Source organism: Hyla sarda, chromosome 2, assembly GCF_029499605.1.
Source record: "Hyla sarda isolate aHylSar1 chromosome 2, aHylSar1.hap1, whole genome shotgun sequence".
NCBI lineage: Eukaryota > Metazoa > Chordata > Amphibia > Anura > Hylidae > Hyla > Hyla sarda.
In genome coordinates this window covers 22807375-22829075 of record NC_079190.1, presented here as the reverse complement: position 1 = coordinate 22829075, position 21701 = coordinate 22807375, and the positions used below count along the sequence as shown (strand labels likewise).

Below are 21701 nucleotides of genomic sequence, written 5' to 3'. Positions count from 1 at the left end.
GATCATATGTCGGGGCCATCGCATGTCGGGGGGTCACTGTATTTGTTTTACCCTGTATGTATAAAAATAAACAAGAAATGTAATACTAACTCAGGATCAGTATAGAATAAGAAATGTAGAGGGGCATTCATCAATATTTTACTAGTATATGTGCTATTATAGATGTGAAAAGTCACCTAAGAATACACCTTCCTGCACCAAATTCACCAAAAGTCGGATTCCATTTGATGAATTTGGCGCCCGGGAAGATTATGTGGTGGCCCAGTACAGGAGTTGTTACCCCGTACCCTTGCTGCCCTATCAGTGTCCCCTGACCCCCCCTTACACCTGTCCCCTAATGTACATATGTTTTGCCATTTGTTATGCTGTAAAGTGTGTAAAGAAGTGTTGTTACTTTAAAAAATGTTCCCATGCAATCTTCAGTTGTCATGTGACTTATCATGTGATTAAGGGGCAGACACAGACAGCAGAGGGCCCCTGTGCAAAGAATGTGCCTGGGCCCCCCCCCCCCCCCCCAGCACTGTGCCCCCTCATGTACCTAGACCCCACCGGAGGGCCTCCACTTACCCCGCGCGTGTAGTGTCGTTACTTTCCTTGTCCAACACAGGTGGATGGAACGGCTCCGGGTGGCCCCTGTCCCTCTCAGTGTGCGGCCCAGGCCCAGTGAGTACTCCCCCGGGTCAGCCTGACCCGTATCTAGCTGGGAGGCAGAGGGCAGTGCTACCCTTTACACACGACACCCCTTGGCACCCCCTGGTTCCTTGGCTTCTTATCCTTAGTGATAGAAGTGACTTACAGGCAGGGCCAGACTGGGACCAAAAATAGGCCCAGGCATTTTAAAATAAACAGCCCATTTTTATGGTGGGGGTCTGACTCATGGGACCCCCACCAATCACCTTGGTTCAAGTGGCTCTCCAGATGTTGGAAAGCTGCAACTCCCATCATGTCTGAATTGACTACAGCTGATGGGACAGTCAGGAGACTACACAATGATATCAGTGACTACAGCTCTGATGGGATAGTTAGGAAAATACACAATGATATCACTGACCTGAGTGACGTCTTCTCTGTTGTCTTTACTTTTCTTCTTCATCTGGTCCAGACACCAGGATTTCTTCCATCTTCTCTGCAGAGTCTGACACCCGGACATCATTGATTCCTTAATTTGTCAGTAGATCCTCATCCTCTGTGTGATGACAATAATCATTATAACCTTGCCAAATACTGTACCCCCTGAATATAATACTGCCAACCACTGTATCCCCTGAATACTGCCAACCACTGTACCCCTGAATATAATACTGCCAACCACTGTACCCCTGAATATAATACTGCCAAATACTGTACCCCTGAATATAATACTGCCAACCACTGTACCCCCTGAATACTGCCAACCACTGTACCCCTGAATATAATACTGCCAAATACTGTACCCCTGAATATAATACTGCCAAATACTGTACCCCTGAATATAATACTGCCAACCACTGTACCCCCTGAATACTGCCAACCACTGTACCCCTGAATATAATACTGCCAACCACTGTACCCCTGAATATTATACTGCCAAATACTGTACCCCTGAATATAATACTGCCAACCACTGTACCCCTGAATATAATACTGCCAACCACTGTACCCCTGAATATAATACTGCCAACCACTGTACCCCTGAATATAATACTGCCAACCACTGCACCCCTGAATATAATACTACCACACACTGTACCACTGAATATAATACTGCCAACCACTGTACCCCGGAATATAATACTGCCAACCACTGTACCCCTGAATATAACACTACCACACACTGTACCCCTGAATATAATACTGCCAACCACTGTACCCCTGAATATAATACTACCACACACGGTACAGTGGTTGGCAGTATTATATTCAGGGGTACAAACCACTAAATCACCCCATATACCCCACGCACTCCATCCTCAGTCTCCTCATCACCCCATAAACCCCACGCAACCGATCCTCAGTCTCCTCATCACCCCATACACCCCACACAACCCATCCTCAGTCTCCTCATCACCCCATACACCCCACGCACCCCATCCTCAGTCTCCTCATCACCCCATACTCAGTCTCCTCATCACCCCACGCACCCCATCCTCAGTCTCCTCATCACCCCATACACCCCACGCAACCCATCCTCAGTCTCCTCATCACCCCATACACCCCATCCTCAGTCTCCTCATCACCCCCATACACCCCACACAACCCATCCTCAGTCTCCTCATCACCCCATACACCCCACGCAACCCATCCTCAGTCTCCTCATCACCCCATACACCCCACACAACCCATCCTTGGTCTTCTCATCACCCCACGCACCCCATCCTCTGTCTCCTCATCACCCCATGCACTCCATCCTCAGTCTCCTCATCACCCCATACACCCCATCCTCAGTCTCCTCATCACCCCATACAACCCACACACTCCATCCTCAGTCTTCTAATCACCCCCATATACCCCATCCTCAGTCTCCTCATCACCCCATACACCCCACGCACCCCATCCTCAGTCTCCTCATCACCCCATACACCCCACGCACCCCATCTTCAGTCTCATCACCCCATACACCCCACACAACCCATCCTCGGTCTCCTCATCCCCCCATGCACTCCATCCTCAGTCTCCTCATCACCCCATACACCCCACGCACGCCATCTTCAGTCTCATCACCCCATACAACCCATCCTCGGTCTCCTCATCACCCCATGCACTCCATCCTCAGTCTCCTCATCACCCCATACACCCCACGCATGCCATCTTCAGTCTCATCACCCCATAAACCCCACACAACCCATCCTCGTTCTCCTCATCACCCCATCCTCACCCCATACACCCCACACACCCCATCTTCAGTCTCCTTATCACCCCACGCACCCCATCCTCAGTCTCATCACCCCCATACACCCCACGCACCCCATCCTCAGTCTCATCACCCCCATACACCCCACGCACCCCATCTTCAGTCTCATCACCCCACACAACCCATCCTCGGTCTCCTCATCACCCCATACACCCCACACACCCCATCTTTAGTCTCCTCATCACCCCATACACCCCACGCACCCCATCCACAGTCTCCTCATCACCCCATACACCCCATGCACTCCATCCTCAGTCTCCTTATCACCCTATGCACCCCATCCACAGTCTCCTCATCACCCCATGCACTCCATCCTCAGTCTCCTCATCACCCCATGCACCCCATCCACAGTCTCCTCATCACCCCATACACCCCATGCACTCCATCCTCAGTCCCCTCATCACCCCTTATACCTTAAGCACCTCATCATTATTACACAGCTGGCACCCCCCAGTCCTTCTCATCAACATTAAACCCCCTAATCACTACATCCCTGACCCCCCCTTCTGATCTTCCTTATCAACACTACGCTCTCCCAGACCCCCAATCTTTCTTATCATTACACCACCAACCTCTTCAACACCCCTCCTGTCCTCTTCTTCATGATTACAATCCCCAACCCCCCACCGCCCTGCACCCGACCGTCGCTCTCCTCACCTCATCTGCTCAGCGATGCGGCCGTGTGAGGCGGGAGGGTTTGCTGCTCCTTTCGCTTCTGCCGGGGTCAGAGGCCATGACACGTGACGTCAGGGGCTTGGAACAGACGTGCGTGCCTGCGCGGGGCACGTCTGTTCCCATCAGCCCCTGGCCTGTCTGTCTCGCCCGGCCGAGGTAAATTACTGCTGTCAGCGGCAGGTCCGGGACCTGTTCCTGCAGCATATAGTATGAAGTACTGGCAGGGGGCCCTGCAGGGGCCCAGACTGTGAGGCCCAGGCTGTGACCTGGGCTACTAGGTGGGCCCCCTAACACGCTGGGCCCCTGTGCAGCTGAACTGGCTGAACAAGTGATATGTCCGCCCCTGATGTGATTGTTACCCAGGAGGTACCTGTGACCAGGTGATCCCAAGAGTGACCTGTGGACTCCCTGCTAGTCTCCCCCATAAAAGCCCTGAGAGGAGTCTCTTCAGTCTCTTGGAGCTTAGAGCTCTTGCTTTCTGCTGAGGTCCAGTGCAGTCGTGCCTAGTTTGTGTGAGTCCAGAGTGTTAAAGGCCTCGAAGTCAAGTCCTGCTTAGTGTTGCTCGCAAATATTCGCAATGCGAATTTTATTTGCGAATATAGCACTATATATTCGCAATTACGAATATTTGTGTTTTTTTTTTTTCACAGTACACATCACAGTGATCATCCCTCTCTGCTTCCAGCTTGTGTGGTTTAAAGAATAATACTACAGTGACCCCTCGACCTACGATGGCCCCGACATACGATAATTTCAACATGCGATGGCCTCTCAGAGGCAGCATCAACATACGATGCTTTTTTATGTCGGGGCCATAGCATAAACGGCTATCCGGCAGCTCAGACTGCTTCAGCTGCCGCCGGATAGCCGTTTACGGTGCCCCGTGAGCTCCGGTGATGGTAACTCACCTGTCCTCGGGGCTCTGGCGCGTCCTCTTCGGGATCCCCTGCATCGTCGGCGCTCTCCATCATCGTCATCACGTCGCCGTGCACCCCGTCCCGTCATCCAATAGGAGCGGTGTGCGTAGCGACGTGATGGCGGCGACGGAGAGCGCGGTTGCCGGGGAAGCAGAGGCCTTGCCGGAGGGTCGGGGACACCTCGGGGACGCGGCGACAGCGATGGACGGCGACATCCCGGGTAGCGGTGACGAGCGGTGACGGTTCGGAGCGGCGGGGACAGGTGAGTACAACTTTCTCTAACAGTGGTCTACAACCTGCGGACCTCCAGATGTTGCAAAACTACAACACCCAGCATGCTGGGTGTTGTAGTTTTGCAACATCTGGAGGTCCGCAGGTTGTAGACCACTGTCCTATACTTTACATTGCACGGATCCCTCAACATACGATGGTTTCAACAAACGATGTCCATTTGGAACGGATTACCATCGTATGTTGAGGGACCACTGTAATGTGTGAGACTGGCATGCGAATTTGCGCATATGCGAATTTGCGCATATGCAAATTTTTGTATATGCTAATTTTCGCATATACAAATTTTCACATATGCGAAAATAAAACGCAAATATTACGAATATGCGAATTTAGCGAATATATGACGAATAGTCGTCCATATATATGCGAAATATCGAGAATTCGGATATGGCCTATGCCGCTCAACACTAGTCCTGCAGCCACCATCAATTCAAGTAAGCTAAAGTCACAGCTTTATGAGTCAAGTCAAGTCAGTCCCTGTCATCTGTTAAGTTGGCGTGGTCTGCATTCAATTGTCCAGTCCTACTACAAGTCCCAGCAAGCCCTTAAGATCACTGCGTCACTGGTCACCTCCTTGAGCCCTGGCTGAACTGTATAGACTTTACCAACTATTGTTACGTTATGCGCTCCGAACGCACACACTGGCTGTGAGCGCATGGTCCCGTTACCTGCTACTGCCGACAGAGCTGGGACTCGCACCGCAGGACGCAACCGCAAGCAAATCCCAGTCCGTCACTCACCAGATGCTTCTCCTCTGCTTCGGCCCGCGTGTCCCCATCCCCTAGGGTGTGCGCATGCCGGAGCTTTAAGATTTAAAGGGCCAGTGCGCACATTAGTGTAGTACACCTGTGGCTCATTGATAAATTCCTCCTCTTCCCACACTTCCCTGCCGGATCTTTATTGCCTTGTGCCTGAGAGAAAGCATACCTGCCGTGTTTCTAAACCTTTGCTCCGTGATCTGACCTTGCTCCTCTGCTGCCTGCCTACTGACCTCCTGCTACGTCCTGACTACACTACTTTGCCGCCTGCCTTGACCTTCTGCTATCCTGACTACGAGCTGCCTTATCCCTCCTGTGCCTTGCATCTCCTCAGCCGCCAGTGTGGTCCAGCCGGGCCAGGGGTAGCAACCTGGGTGCTGCCTGCCACAGCAAGTCCATCCCGTTTTGCGGCGGGCTCTGGTGAAAACCAGCGTCACGTTAGACTCCGCTCCGTGGTCCGGTCCGAGTCATCTGCCACACAGGTCCAGCGGATCCACATCCACCGGTGTTTCTGTCTTCTGAAACATGAGTGTTACAGTTAGATCCGGCCATGGATCCCGCTGAGGTACCCCTGCCTGAAGTTGCAGATCTTCCCTCCGTTGTGGTACGTCAGTCTAAGCAATTGACGCGACAGGGGCAGAAACTTTCCCAAATGTCTGCTATGATACAACAGCTTTTGGCCTTTCAACAGCTGCAGCACCCGCAACCTGTCCCACTCCCTCCTCTTCTGGCTCCCAGCTACGTCCACCATTACCCTCTAATATGACGGTGATTGCAAGTTATGCAGAGGCTTTGTTACACAGTGCTCCATGCATTTGGAGCTCACGTCTGAACTGTTTCCGACAGAACGTGCTAAGGTTGGCTTTGTTATTAGCCCGGAAAAGCCCTGGCCTGGGCTACATCCCTTTGGGACCGTGGTGATCTGGTAGCTTCCAGCTTGACAGCTTTTCTGGCTGAATTTCGCAGTGTCTTTGAGAAACCCGCACGTGCCTCTTCTGCTGAGATGGCTTTGCTGAACCTATGTCAAAGGAATTCTTCTGTTGGGGACTACGCAGTTCAATTCCACACTCTAGTTTCAGAACTAGCATGGAATGATGAGGCCTTGTGTGCCACATTCAAAAGAGGACTGTCAAGCAGGATTAAAGATGCCCTGGCTGCACGTGATCTTCCTTCTTCTCTGACTGAACTTATCCACCTGGCCACATGCATTGAGTGGGTTTTGCTGAGAAGCAGGAAGAACTGCGCTTAAAGAGGGAACCTGCTTGAACAAGGAGATATGCTCGCCTGGCACCCGTGTTTCAACGTCCACCTCTACAGTTTCCTGGGCCTCTTGCCGAAGAGGCTATGCAAGTGGATCGTTCCCGTCCTACGCAACAGGAGAGATTACGACGATGCAGTGAGAATTTTTTTGTGCTAGCCCGGAACTCTTCCTCAAATACTTTTCTGTTCGTCCACAGTATCTGGGAAAAACACCTAGGGTACGTAGGAGAGGAATCCCTAGGTGTGAATACCACCTCTCCTCACTTAACCATTTCTGTACAAGTCTTCGCTTCTGCCAAGTCTTCCTTCAGCGTGACTGCATTTTTGGGTTCTGGATCTGCAAGTGACTTTATTGATGCTTCTTTCATTCACTAATATCATCTTCCTGTTACTCGGCTTGCCAATCTTTTGTTCATCTCCTCTGTTAATGGACAAAATTTGGACTGTAATGTGCTATTCTGTACTGAGCCTCTCGTCATGCAAGTCTTGCATAAAGAAAAGATTGAATTCTATGTACTGCCTCACTGTACTTCTGAGCTTCTTCTTTGCCTTCCTTGGCTCCGACGTCACTCTGCACAACTAGATTGGAGAACTGGAGAAATAATTTGCTGGGGACAATACTGTCAAATTCTTTGCCTCCAACCTGTTCTGCGTAAAGTTGTTTCTTGTCTTCCTCCTTTACCTTGTCTGTCGCCACCTTACCAAGATTTCTCTGACATATTCTGCAAGAAACATGCTCAGTCTCTGCCTCCACATCGTCCTTACAATTGCCCTATAGATCTTCTGCCTGGTACCACTCCTCCTCGTGGGAGGATATTAGGGGTGTGAATCGCCAAGAATTTGGCGATTCGATTCGCGATACCAGTGTGGCGATTCGATATATCGCGATATATCGCGATACCGTCTAGGTGACGATACATCGCGATATATCGCCCACCTGGGAGCATTCATAGATCCCAATAGACGCCGCTGTCAGCTTTGACAGCGGCGATCTAGTACTCCGGTGCTGCAAAATAAAATAAAACGCACTTTATCTTACCTGCCAACGAGCCCCCGGAGCTCCGGTACAGGTGTTCGGTCCCCGGGCTGTATTCTTCTTACTTCCTGTTAGTCCGGCACGTCACATGGAGCTTCAGCCTATCACCAGCGGAGGCGGGACATCGCTGCGGCTGGTGATAGGCTGAAGCTCCATGTGACGTGCCGGACTAACAGGAAGTAAGAAGAATACAGCCCGGGGACCCAACACCTGTACCGGAGCTCCGCGGGCTCGTTGGCAGGTAAGAAAAGTGCGTTTTATTAAAAATTCCACATCCCTAAAAGAATCGATTCAAAAATATTTTGAATCGATTCTGTATCGGCAAATGAAAAATCGCGATTATCGCGAGAATCGATTTTTTCTTACATCCCTAGAGGATATACCCTCTATCAGTTTCTGAGACCAAAGTCATGGCTGAGTATATCAAGGAGAATCTCCAAAAGGAATTTATCCGTAAGTCCTCTTCTCCTGTTGGAGCAGGTTTCTTCTTTGTAGGGAAGAAGGATGGCTCACTCCGTCAATGCATTGACTACAGGGGACTTAACAAAATCAAGGTCAAGAACCATTACCCTCTACCTCTTATCTCAGAACTTTTTGACCGTCTACGTGGTGCCAAGGTCTTCTCCAAGTTGGACTTACGTGGAGCGTATAACCTCATTTGTATCCGCAAGGGAGATGAATGGAAAACGGCCTTCAATACTACACCTTCTCTACACCTGTGTTGTCGTATAACCTATGCTACACCTGTGTAAAACTATGCTAAAACTATGCTAACACTACGCTACACTAACTACGCTAAAACTGCATTAACACTACGCTAACTACGCTACATTTGTGTAAAACTGCGCTAACACTATGCTAACTACACTACACCTGTGTAAAACTACGCTAATACTACGCTACGCTAACCATGCTAAAACTGTGCTAACACTACACTACGCTAACTACGCTAAACCTGTGTAAAACTGCGCTAACACTATGATACGCTAAAACTGCGCCAACACTACGCTACACTAAATACGCTAAAACTATGTTAAAACTGCGCTAACACTATGCTGTGCTAAACCTGTGTAAAACTGGGCTAACACTACACTACGGTAAATATGCTAAAACTGCGCTAATACTACGCTACGCTAACTACACTACACCTGTGTAAAACTATGCTACGCTAGCTATGCTAAAACTACGCTAACACTACACTAAATACGCTAAGCCTGTGTAAAACTGAGCTAACACTATGCTACACTAACTAAACTAAACCTGTGTGAAACTGCGCTAACACTACGCTTCGCTAAAACTGTGCTAACACTACCCTACGCTAAAACTGAGCTAACTATACACTATGCTACATAGGCTAAAACTGCGCTAACGCTACACTAACTATGCTAAAACTGCACTGATATTACGCTAACTACGCTAAAACTGCGCTAACATTACACTAAAACTGCACTTACACTACGCTATGCTGACAATGCTATAACTGCGCTAACACTACGCTAAATATACTAAAACTGCACTAACACTACGCTACGCTAAACCTGTGTAAAACTGGGCTAACACTTCACTACGGTAAATACGCTAAAACTGCGCTAACACTCGGCTACGCTAACTACGCTAAAACTGCGCTAACACTACGCTATACACCTGTGTAAAACTACGCTAACTATGCTAAAACTACGCTAACACTATGCTAACTACGCTAAGCCTGTGTAAAACTGCGCTAACACTATGCTACGCTAAACCTGTGTAAAACTGTGCTAACACTACGCTATGCTAAAACTGTGCTAACACTACCCTAGGTTAACTACGCTAAAACTGCGCTAATTATACACTATGCTACATAGGCTAAAACTGCGCTAACACTACGCTACGCTAACTTGGCTAAAACTGCGCTAACACTACGCTACGCTAACTATGCAAAAACTTCACTAACGTTAGGCTAACTACGCTAAAACTGCGCTAACACTGTTACACTGACAATGCTAAAACTGTGCTAACACTACCCTAAATATGCTAAAACTGCGCCAACACTACGCTACACCTGTGTAAAATTGCGCTAACACTACACTACGCTAAAACTACGCTAACACTGCGCTACGCTAACTACACCTGTGTAAAACTATGCTACGCTAACTATGCTTAAACTGCGCTAACACTACGCTAACCCTGTGTAAAACTGCGCTAATACTATGCTACGCTAAACCTTAGTAAAACTGCGCTATGCTAAAACTGTGCTAACACTACGCTACGCTAACTACGCTAAAACTGTGCTAACACTATGCTAAATAGGCTAAAACTGCACTAATGCTACACAATGCTAACTACAAAACAACTGCGCTAACACTATGCTACGCTAATGACACTTCACAAGTGTAAAACTACGCTAAGCTAACTATGCTAAAACTGCGCTAACACTACGCTACGCTAAACCTGTGTAAAACTGTGCTAACACTATGCTACGCTAAAACTGTGCTAACACTAGGCTACGCTAAAACTGCGCTAACACTACACTATGCTAAAACTGGGCTAACACTACGCTACGCTAACTAGGCTAAAACTGCGCTAACACTACACTACGCTAAATATGCTAAAACTGCGCTAACACTAGCACTTGATAGTGGAGTGTCTGTTCTTGTATTGATAGTACTTATATGTTTAGAAATTCTCCTTCGTAACTGTTGTATCGTCTTCCCGATATACAATCTGGGGCAGTTGCACTGTGCTGCATATACGACTCCTACAGATTGACGAATTGACATATTTCATATGTTTGAAGATCTACTGGATTGGTGAATTGCTTGGTCCGAGGTAAATATGAGCAGAAGGAGCATCTCCCATATGGGTGGGATCCAGTAACAGGAGATCTCAACACTACACTACGCTACATAGGCTAAAACTGTGCCAACGCTACGCTAACTAGGCTAAAACTGTGCTAACACTACTGTACGCTAACTATGCTAAAACTGCACTAACGCTACGCTAAATACGCTAAAACTGCACTAACACTACACTACAACTGTGCTAACACTACACTATGCTAAAACTGCGCTAACACTACGCTACGCTAACTAGGCTAAAACTGCACTATCACTACTGTACGCTAACTATGCTAAAACTGCACTAACGCTATGCTAACTACACTAAAACAGCACTACACTACAACTGTACTAACACTACACTATGCTAAAACTGCGCTAACACTACGCTACGCTAACTAGGCTAAAACTGCGCTAACACTACTGTACAATAACTATGCTAAAACTGCACTAACGCTACGCTAACTACGCTAAAACTGCACTAACACTACACTACAACTGCGCTAACACTACACTATGCTAAAACTGCACTAACACTACGCTACGCTAAACCTATGTAAAACTGCGCTAACACTACACTACATACGCTAAAACTGCGCTAACACCATGCTACACTAACCACACTAAAACTGCTCCAACACTACACTACGCTAACTAAACTACACCTGTGTATAACTATGCTACGCTAACACTATGCTAACTACGCTAAACCTGTGTAAAACTGAGCTAACACTATGCTATGCTAACTACGCTAAAACTGCGCTAACACTACACTACGCTAACTACACTACACATGTGTAAAACACTACGCTATGCTAAAACTGTGCTAGCACTACGATACGCTAAAACTGCGCTAACACTACGCTAAAACTGCACTAACACTACGCTACGCTAAAACTGCACTAACACTACGCTACGCTAAACCTATGTAAAACTGCGCTAACACTACACTACATACGCTAAAACTGCGCTAACACCATGCTACACTAACCACACTAAAACTGCTCCAACACTACACTACGCTAACTAAACTACACCTGTGTATAACTATGCTACGCTAACACTATGCTAACTACGCTAAACCTGTGTAAAACTGAGCTAACACTATGCTATGCTAACTACGCTAAAACTGCGCTAACACTACACTACGCTAACTACACTACACATGTGTAAAACACTACGCTATGCTAAAACTGTGCTAGCACTACGATACGCTAATGCGCTAACACTACGCTAAAACTGCACTAACACTACGCTACGCTAACTACACTACACATGTGTAAAACACTACGCTATGCTAAAACTGTGCTAGCACTACGATACGCTAATGCGCTAACACTACGCTAAAACTGCACTAACACTACGCTACGCTAAAACTGCGCTAACACTATGCTATGCTAACTACACCTGTGTAAAACTGCGCTACGCTAACTATGCTAAAACTACGCTAACACTACGCTAAACCTGTGTGAAAGTGCGCTAACACTATGCTACGCTAAACCTGTGTAAAACTGCTCTAACACTACGATAACTACGCTAAAACTGCGCTAACACCTTTAGCTGCCTGGGCATGCTGGGAGTTGTAGTCTCTTCACCCTAAAACCTATAACCTACCTCCTTTCATTATAGACCCTAAACCACACTGTCAGCACAGTGTAGTGCTGCGCATGCGCTCTAAGTCTCTCTAAACTTTACATCACGGGAGGTAGATTCAAATAAATGACGCATGCGCACCGGCTGCTGCTTCTGTTCCTGCTGTCAGTCACGTGCCTCCCTTCATCGTCGCGTCCGAGTGACGTCACGTCTAGGCGCTGGAAGGATGTCTGACGCTTCCGGTCGTGCGGCGGGAAACGAGATGCCGGCCAAGAAGCAGAAGCTGAGCAGCGATGAGAACAGTAACCCGGAGTTGTCTGGGGATGAAAATGTGAGAAAAAGCGCTCGGTGTGAACGAGGGTCAGACATAGGGGAGGAGGGAGTGTCGCCTGTGTTGGTTTTGTAGTTGTTTAGACTGTAGAAGAAACTGTGGGACTACAAAGCCCAGAATGTCTTTTTGCGGGGGTTGTTGTGTTTTTTTGTTTGTTGTCCCACTGCAGGTGGGCGCCCTTGGGCATGCTGAGACTTGTGGTGCAAAGGCTACTTGGACTTTTATTTCCACAGGAAGTGGCACAGTCTGCTTCTATTATAGAGGTTTCTAGGCTGGAAGTGTTTCCAGTCACTGACAGCAAGCAGCTGAAATACAATCGCTGAGATGCATTTTGCTGCCAACTTCCTGGGCGCAGACCCCACCGAGATTTAAGGGGATTAGGGGGTTAGTTGAGGACCCCAAACATTTTAACAACCAGGTTGCCTCCGGAACTTGCAAAACTACAACTCCCAGCATGCCCGGACAGCCTTTGGCTGTCCGGGCATGCTGGGAGTTTTAGTTTTGCGAAAGATACTGTTTGGGAAACCTGGCTTATCCATGTGTTATCAGGCCTCCCCAACTTCTGACATTTACAACTACAACTCCCAGCATGCCTAGAAAACTAGCCGTTTCACACCCTCAATTGTAAAGGGGTACTCCACCGGAAACCCTTTTTTTATTTTTTTAAAATCAACTGGTGCCAGAGAGTTAAAGATTTGTAAATTACTTCTATTTAAAAAATCTTAATCCTTCTAGTACTTATGAGCTGCTATATTCTCCAGAGGAAGTTCTTTTCTTTTTTTTTAATATCCTTTCTGTCAGACCACAGTGCTCTCTGCTGTCACCTCTGACCATTTTTAGGAATTGTCCAGAGCAGGAGAGGTTTTCTATGGGGTTTTTCTCCTACTCTGGACAGTTTCTTAAATGGACAGAGGTGTCGGCAGAGAGCACTTGGGGTCAGACAGAAAGGAAATTCAAAAAGAAAAGAACTTCATGTGGATAATATAGCAGCTGATAAGTACTGGAAAGATTACGATTTTTTTTATATAGAAGTCATTTACAAATCTAAAAAGAGAAAATATATATGTGTGTGCAGCTCACAATTAATACACACCGAGGTCATACTGGGCAAGCAACTATACCTTTAATTGCTAAAAAGGAAAACCAAAAGACAAAATCTAGCCCGGACCTTCTAGGTGAGTGTATAGAAATAAATGATGATGGATCGTGCTTCAATAATAATAATCAGCAATTTATTAAAAAATAATATAATGTGAATAAAATTAGATACTTCTCACAGGGCCCTTGTGAGAAGAACATACATAGTAAAAGCAACCGAACAGTATAAATTATGCATGAAATAGTTATAACAATAATACTGGCATAAATTGGCTTCTATTGTATAGCAAAAATAGGAACTGCACAAGACAAGCGATTTGAGCGAAATTTGTTAATAAATTATTTCCCTCTTGATGATGTTCAGGGTGGATGTGTCCTTTTTGTATCCAATATCAGACAATTTGTGACAATTACAGATTATGTTACCGGTCTTTATAGTAGTTAGGCTGGGTTCACACTACGTTTTGTCCCATACGGGAGCGCATACGGCAGGGGGGGAGCTAAAACCTCGCGCTCCCGTATGCCTTCGTATGCGCTTCCGTATGTCATTTATTTCAATGAGCCGGCCGGAGTGAAACGTTCGGTCCGGTCGGCTCATTTTTGCGCCGTATGCGCTTTTACAACCGGACCTAAAACTGTGGTCAACCACGGTTTGAGGTCCGGTTGTAAAAGCGCATACGGCGCGAAAATGAGCCGACCGAACGTTTCACTCCGGCCGGCTCATTGAAATGAATGACATACGGGAGCGCATACGAAGGCATACGGGAGCGCGAGGTTTTAGCTCCCCCCTGCCGTATGCGCTCCCGTATGGGAGAAAACGTAGTGTGAACCCAGCCTAACCCGGGTGATAGATGTTGTTCCCACAGTGCCTGGATGTCTGTAATGCACTGGGTCCTCTGTGCAGCGATTCCAGACGAGGGCGGCTTGGTCCAGTGAGGTCCGAATAGAGGCGGTGGCAGACGCTTACGGCTGATGGCACTGGCAGGCGCCGATGGTCACAATGGTGCCAGGGGACTGCTGGCGCTGGAGATGGTATAGTCCTCACCGCTAGCTGGATGGCGCTCGGGACTGCTCATTGAGCATTTAGACAGAAAACTTCAGAAGCTAATAACTATTGGAAGGATTAAGATTTTTTTAATAGAAGTAATTTACAAATCTGTTTAACTTTCCGGAGCCGGTTGATATACAGTGGTCCCTCAAGTTACAATATTAATTGGTTCCAGGGCGACCATTGTATGTTGAGACCATTGTATGTTGAGACCATAACTCTATGGAAACCTGGTAATTGGTTCTAAAGGCACCAAAATGTCATCCAAAAATAGGAAAAAGTGAGAATTAAAGAAAAATAAGTAGATAACTAATATAGATAAAACAAGTCCTTACGTATAAAAGTAATAAAGATCTGCTGGGAGCTGTAAATCACTGTCTGTCAGTGTTTCCCAAGCAGGGAGCCTCCAGCTGTTGCTAAACTACAACTCCCAGCATGCCCGGACAGCCAAAGGCTGTCCGGGCATGCTGGGAGTTGTAGTTTTGCAACAGCTGGGGGTACCCTGCTTGGGAAAACACTGGTCTATGTAGAGGACAGGAGCTTCTTCGGGGGCCTGTAGAGTACACAGTGTGTCCCAAAAATGTAACGTGAAGTCACTCTTGCCTGGTGTCCAAAGAAGCAGCTACCCTAGGACAGGTAAAGAGTACAGAACATGTAATACCTCCCTGTACTGTAGGGGGCGCTACTGGACAGCCAGTCAGTGCATGCACTTCAGTAATACAGGGGTTTTACCAATGAATGTCCATTCTGATTGGTCAGTTCTTCCGGCCATTGACACATTTCCCAGATCTGGACTGTCCGTACATTGTATGTTGAGTCTGGTTTCAAGTTACGATGGTCCAGGAAAGATCATTGTATCTTGAAACTATTGTATGTTGAGGCCATTGTAAGTTGAGGGATCACTGTATATCAAAAAAGGTTTTGCCTGGAATACCCCTTTAACTTTCTGGCACCAGTTCATTTAAAAAAAAATTAAATAAAATAAATAAATTAAAAATGTTTTCCACCGGAGTACCCCAATTGGATTGGTTGGTGTCTGACTCTCTGGCTCAGTATTTCTGTTGTAAACAGAGCTCTGATGTAGACCAGTGTTTTCCAATCAGTGTGCCTCCAGCTGTTGCAAAACTACTGTCCGGGCATGCTAGGGGTTGTAGTTTTGCAACAGCTGGAGGCACCCTGTTTGGAAATCACTGCCTTAGACAGACGGTGCAAAACCACCACTACAAAGGGTGTCAAGCCAATCTAGTAGTTTCGCAACAGCGGGAAAGTGAGCTCAGGGGGTCACTTTATTGCATGATCAGATATCTATAAGGATTACGGCGGGAGCTTTATCTAAAACCGGTGTAGAGGAAGAGTGGTGCAGTTGCCCATAGCAACCAATCAGATTGTTACTTTTATTTTTAAATCATTTAAAGTCGCAATCTGGTTGCTATGGGCAACTGCACCACTCTTCCTCTACACAGGTTTTAGATAAATCTCGCCATATGTTAGACTTACCGTGTAGAGTTTTGCTGCTTTCTGATATTTTAGTTTCTTACAGTTTTTAGGATTTTGTTTTTTCCCCTTGGAGGCTGAAATCCTGTATTAAAGGGGTACTCCGGTGGAAAACTTTATTTTTTTTTAATCAACTGGTGCCAGAAAGTTAAATAGATTTGTAAATTACTTCTATTCAAAAAAAATCTTAATCCTTCCAGTACTTATTAGCTGCTGAATACTACAGAGGAAATTATTTTCTTCTTGGAACACAGAGCTCTCTGCTGAATCATCAGCACAGTGCTCTCTGCTGACATCTCTGTCCTTTTTTAAGAACTGTCCAGAGTAGGAGAAAATCCCCATTGAAAACATATGCTGCTCTGGACAGTTCCTAAAATAGACAGAGGTGTCAGCAGATAGCACTGAGTTCGAAAAAGAAAATAATTTAGTATGTAGTATTCAGCAGCTAATAAGTACTGGAAGGATTAAGATTTTTTTAATAGAAGTAATATACAAATCTGTTTAACTTTCTGGCACCAGTTGATTTAAAAAAAAAAAAAGGGGTTTTCACCGGAGTACCCCTTTAACCCGATACATTGTATTATGTGCGGAGTCCTGCTGTTGGCTGTCGGGGCATGCTGGGAGTTGTAGTTTTGCAACATCTGGAGGGACTCATTTTAGAGACTACTGTTTTAATAGAACTTGGCTTGTTTGTTGGGCGCATGAGTTCACATGAAACCCCCCCCCCCCCCCCCCCCAAAGACCCCGGTGTTGGGGGATGAGTAGATCTCCTCCTGATGTGACTGTGACACTCTCCGGGGGATGTGGGGGAGTAACGTGCCGCCACCGTGTGGTTTCCTTATGAAGAGGCGCTCACTTCAGTGAAGTTTTGAGCCGAGTTCTACTGAACAAGTTTCGGGTTAAGAGAAGACTTAAAGGAGTCGTTGACACATGTAGTTTTTATAGCGGAATTTTTTTTGTGTTTTTATAGTCCTTCTGTGGTGATCTGGCACTATGATCCAGTCTCCTGATTAGTACAGCAATGGAGTAGGGATCGACCGATATCGTTTTTTTTTCTTTTTTATAAGGCCGATGTCGACAATCTGTGACCTTTCAGGCCGATAGCCGATAACTTATACCGATATTCCGGTGACGTCGCCTTGGGGACCCTTAGGCTGGATTCACATCACGTTTTTGCCATACTGCTTTCAGTTTTTCTAAAGAAAACTGTATGGCAAAAAAACTGATGGAGCAGTATGGGAAAAAGTAAACCGTATGCGTTTTTAAACTGTATACTGTTTTTAAAATTGCATACAGTTCCGTCCGTTATTATAAAAAAAAAATACGTTTTTGATAATTTTGTCTTTTTAATGGGAGGGGTGTTGGGTGGGGACTTTAGGATGCAAATGTGCAAAGTAAAAACCGTATACGGGTTTCCCGTATGGATCCGTATACATGTGCGTTTCCCATTGACGTCCATGTTAAAAAAAGTATGCGGTTGCAGTACGGTTTTTAAACCAGAGTCAAAACGTGGTCGACCACGTTTTTGTCTCCGGTTTAAAAACCGTACTACAACCGCATACTTTTTTATTTTTTATTTTAACATGGACGTCAATGGGAAACGCACATGTATACGGTTCCATACGGGAAACCCGTATACGGTTTTTACTTTGCACATGCGCATTTGCATCCTAAAGTCCCCACCCAACACCCCTCCCAAAATGGACAAAATCTTCAAAAACGTATGTATTTTTTTTTTTTAAATAAAAACGGACGAAACTATATGCACTTTTAAAAACGCATACGGTTTACTTTTTCCCCATACTGTTCAATCCGGTTTTTTGCCATACGGTTTTCTTTAGAAAAATTGATTGAAAATAGTATGGCAAAAACGTGATGTGAACCCAGCCTAAACCGTATGCGTTTTTAAACTGTATACTGTTTTTAAAGGTACATACAGTTCCATCTGTTTTTATAAAGAAAAAACCCATAAGTTTTTGAAGATTTTGTCCATTTTTAATGGGAAGGGTGTTGGGTGGGAACTTAAGGATGCAAATGCACATGTGCAAAGTAAAAACCGTGTACGGTTTCCCGTATGGAACCGTATACATGTGCGTTTCCCATTGACGACCATGTTAAAAAAAAAAAACGTATGTGGTTGCAGTACGGTTTTTAAACTGGAGTCAAAACTGTTTTTTTAACTTGGACGTCAATGGAAAAGCACATGTATACGGTTCCATACAGGAAACCGTACACGGTTTTTACTTTGCACATGTGCATTTGCATCCTTAAAGGAGTAGTCCAGTGGTGACTCAGTGGTGAGCAACTTATCCCCTATCCTAAGGATAGGGGATAAGTTGCAGATCGCGGGGGGTCCGACCGCTGGGGCCCCCTGTGATCTCCTGTACGGAGCCCTGACAGCCCGCGGGAAGGGGGCGTGTCGACCTCCGCACGAGGCGGCGGCCAACACGCCCCCTCAATACAACTCTATGGCAGAGCCGAAGCGCTGCCTTCGGCAATCTCCGGCTCTGCCATTGAGATGTATTGAGGGGGCGTGTCGGCCGCCGCCTCGTACGGGGGTCGACACCTGCTATCTGGGCGGAGAGCCGGGGCCCCGTACAGAGTGATCGCAGGGGGCCCCAGCGGTCGGACCCCCCGCAATCTCAAACTTATCCCCTATCCTTAGGATAGGGGATAAGTTTTTCACCACTGGACTACCCCTTTAAGTTCCCACCCAAAAGTATGGGTTTTAAAAAAAATAAAATAAAAACAGACGGAACCGTATCCACTTTTAAAAACAGTATACAGTTTAAAAACTCATACGGTTTACTTTTTCCCATATGGTTCCATCCGTTTTTTTGCCATACCGTTTTCTTTAGAAAAACTGATTGAAACAGTATGGCAAAAATGTGGTTTGAACCCAGTCTTAGTCGTAATACACTACGTAGTACGACTAAGTAGTACGAGTAATATGGGTGAAATGACGTCATTACAAATTAGAATTGGTGGTGCAAAAAAAAAGCCATCATATGGATTTTTAGGTGCAAAATTGAAAGGGTTATGATTTTTAAAATGTAAGGAGGAAAAAACGAAAGTGCAAAGACTGAAACGCTATGTCCTTAAAGGGTTAATGAAGGTTTCTGGCTGCGCAATTTATCATGACATTTTGGAGGCGGGGCTCGGTGAACCTGACATTTGGAAGGGGGGCTGAACATGATATTTTAGAGGGGGATGAACATGAAATGAGGGGATTTCATCATTTTGTTCGTTATATTGCAATCACATATCATATTTGCAGTATTTACCTCCATAATATGACATTTTCCCCAAATTGTGCACACTTACTTGAGTATAGAGCTGAGCAAACTTAAAGTAAGTTGGCTTGTAGCGAACCTCACAGCTCGGCTGTTGATTACTTTAGTCTGTATAAATTAGTTCAGCTTTCCAAGGGCTCCAGTTGCCTGGAAAAGGTGGATACAGACTAGGGATCGACCGATTATCGGTTTGGCTGATATTATCGAACGATATTCACGATTTAGGACGTTATCTGTATCGGCAATTTGCCGATAATACTCCGGCCCAACCCCCCCCCCCCCCCCCCCCCGCACTAACCACCGCCCATTCCCCCTAGTCCCCATCCACCCCCACCGCCCCGGCCAGAGACCGACGCTGCCCCATTGCCTCCCCCATCCCCGGTTTTATAATGACCTGTTCCCGGGGTCCGCGCTACTTCTGGCTCCTGCGGCGTCCTGAGTTACGCTGTGCGACTGATGTCCTCAATGCGACGTCACGGTCAGTGCGCACAGTGACAGCTCTGGACGCCGCAGGAGCCAGAAGTAGCGCCGACCCCGGGAACAGGTCATTATAAAACCGGGGATGGGGGGAGGTAATGGTGCAGCAGCAGTGGTTGGACTATGCACCGGCAGGAGGAGAGAAGCAGGCGGCGGGGGTCTCTGACCAGAGGATATGGGGGGGGGGGTTTGCACTCAGGAGGACCCCAGGACAGGCAGAGGGAGAGAAGCGGGCGGAGGTCGTCTATGACCAGAGGATAAGGGGGTGCAGCAGTGGTGGTTGGACTATGGATCGGCAGGGGGAGAGAAGCGCGTGGCGGGGGTCTCTGACCAAAGGATGGGGGGGGGGGGGGTTGGACTCAGGAGGACCCCAGGACAGGCAGGGGGAGAGAAGCGGGCGGCAGTCTCTGGCCCCGCAAAAGCCGCTGCAGTTCATTGATTTAAAGCACCAGCCAATTTACTGTAAGTTTGCTCGACTGTACTTGACTAGTAGCTGTTGGCAGAACTGCTGTCTTATGTGTACAGGCAGCTTTACTGAAATGTTTCTATGGACCTGCTGGTCACTTTTTTGGACACCATGTCTGAGCTCTTTGTCTGTTTTGCAGGATGACGCCGTCAGTATAGAAAGTGGAACAAACACGGAGCGTCCGGATACACCCACAAATACTGCAAATGCTCCGGGGAGGAAGAGTTGGGGGAAAGGGAAATGGAGATCGAAGAAATGTAAATACTCATTTAAATGTGTGAACAGCTTGAAGGTAAGTCCCCAAATATTGCTTATATTCCCCTCCCCCACACCCCGGGGCAGTGTTTCCCAACCAGGGTGCCTCCAGCTGTTGCAAAACTACAACTCCCAGCATGCCCGGACAGCCGTTGGCTGACCGGGCATGCTGGGAGTTGTAGTGTTGCAACAGCTGGAGGCACCCTGGTTGGGAAACACTGCCCTGGGGACTTGTATGATCAATCATTCAATTGCTCATACAGATCCATATAATACTATAGTAAAACATTGATCCATCAGTCGGTACTCTATTGATACAGCCTGTCATGGGTCCTCCTGAAGAGCTCGGTGACCCTGATGCCTTCTTTGTTACTTGTCACTTTGTATCTGCTGTAATGTTATTGTAAAGTGGAAGTTTCTTAGAGTTCCATGAATTGTTGGGACTTTGTTGATTGCCCAGAGGACACTTAAAGTGGGGAAAACATTTATTTCTTTTTTTAAATCGACTGGTGCCAAAAAGGGAAACAGACTTGTAAATTACTTCTATATAAAAATCTTAATCCTTCCAGTACTTATCAGCTGCTGTATACTACATAGGAAGTTGTGTAGGTCTTTCCAGTCTGACCACAGTGCTCTCTGCTGACACCTCTGTCCATGTCAGGAACTGTCCAGAGCAGGAGAGGTTTGCTATGGGGATTTTCTCCTACTCTGGACAGTTCCTGACATGGACAGAGGTGTCAGCAGAGAGCACTGTGGTCAGACAGTAAAGAAATCCAAAAAGAAAAGAATTTCCTCTGTAGCATACAGCTGCTGATAAGTACTGGAAGGATTAAGTTTTTTTTTAATAGAAGTAATTTACAAATCACTTTAACTTACTGGCACCAGTTGATAAAAAAAAAAATAATAATATATATATATTTATAAAAATGTATACAGTGGTCCCTCAATATACGATGGTAATTCGTTCCAAACGAATTGTTTGTCGAATCCATCGTATGTT

At 46.6% G+C, this 21701-nt stretch overlaps 1 protein-coding gene across 1 annotated transcript in view; it reads left to right on the top strand.

Moving 5' to 3' along the window:
• Nucleotides 1-12421: 12421 nt before the first annotated feature.
• EED (embryonic ectoderm development) overlaps nt 12422-21701 on the top strand; it is a 35397-nt gene continuing 26117 nt past the window's right edge. The window contains exons 1-2 of the mRNA XM_056561386.1: nt 12422-12570; nt 20586-20738. Coding sequence (XP_056417361.1) covers nt 12466-12570; nt 20586-20738 — 258 coding nt within the window. The 5' untranslated portion in view covers nt 12422-12465. The remainder of the gene's footprint in view (nt 12571-20585; nt 20739-21701) is intronic.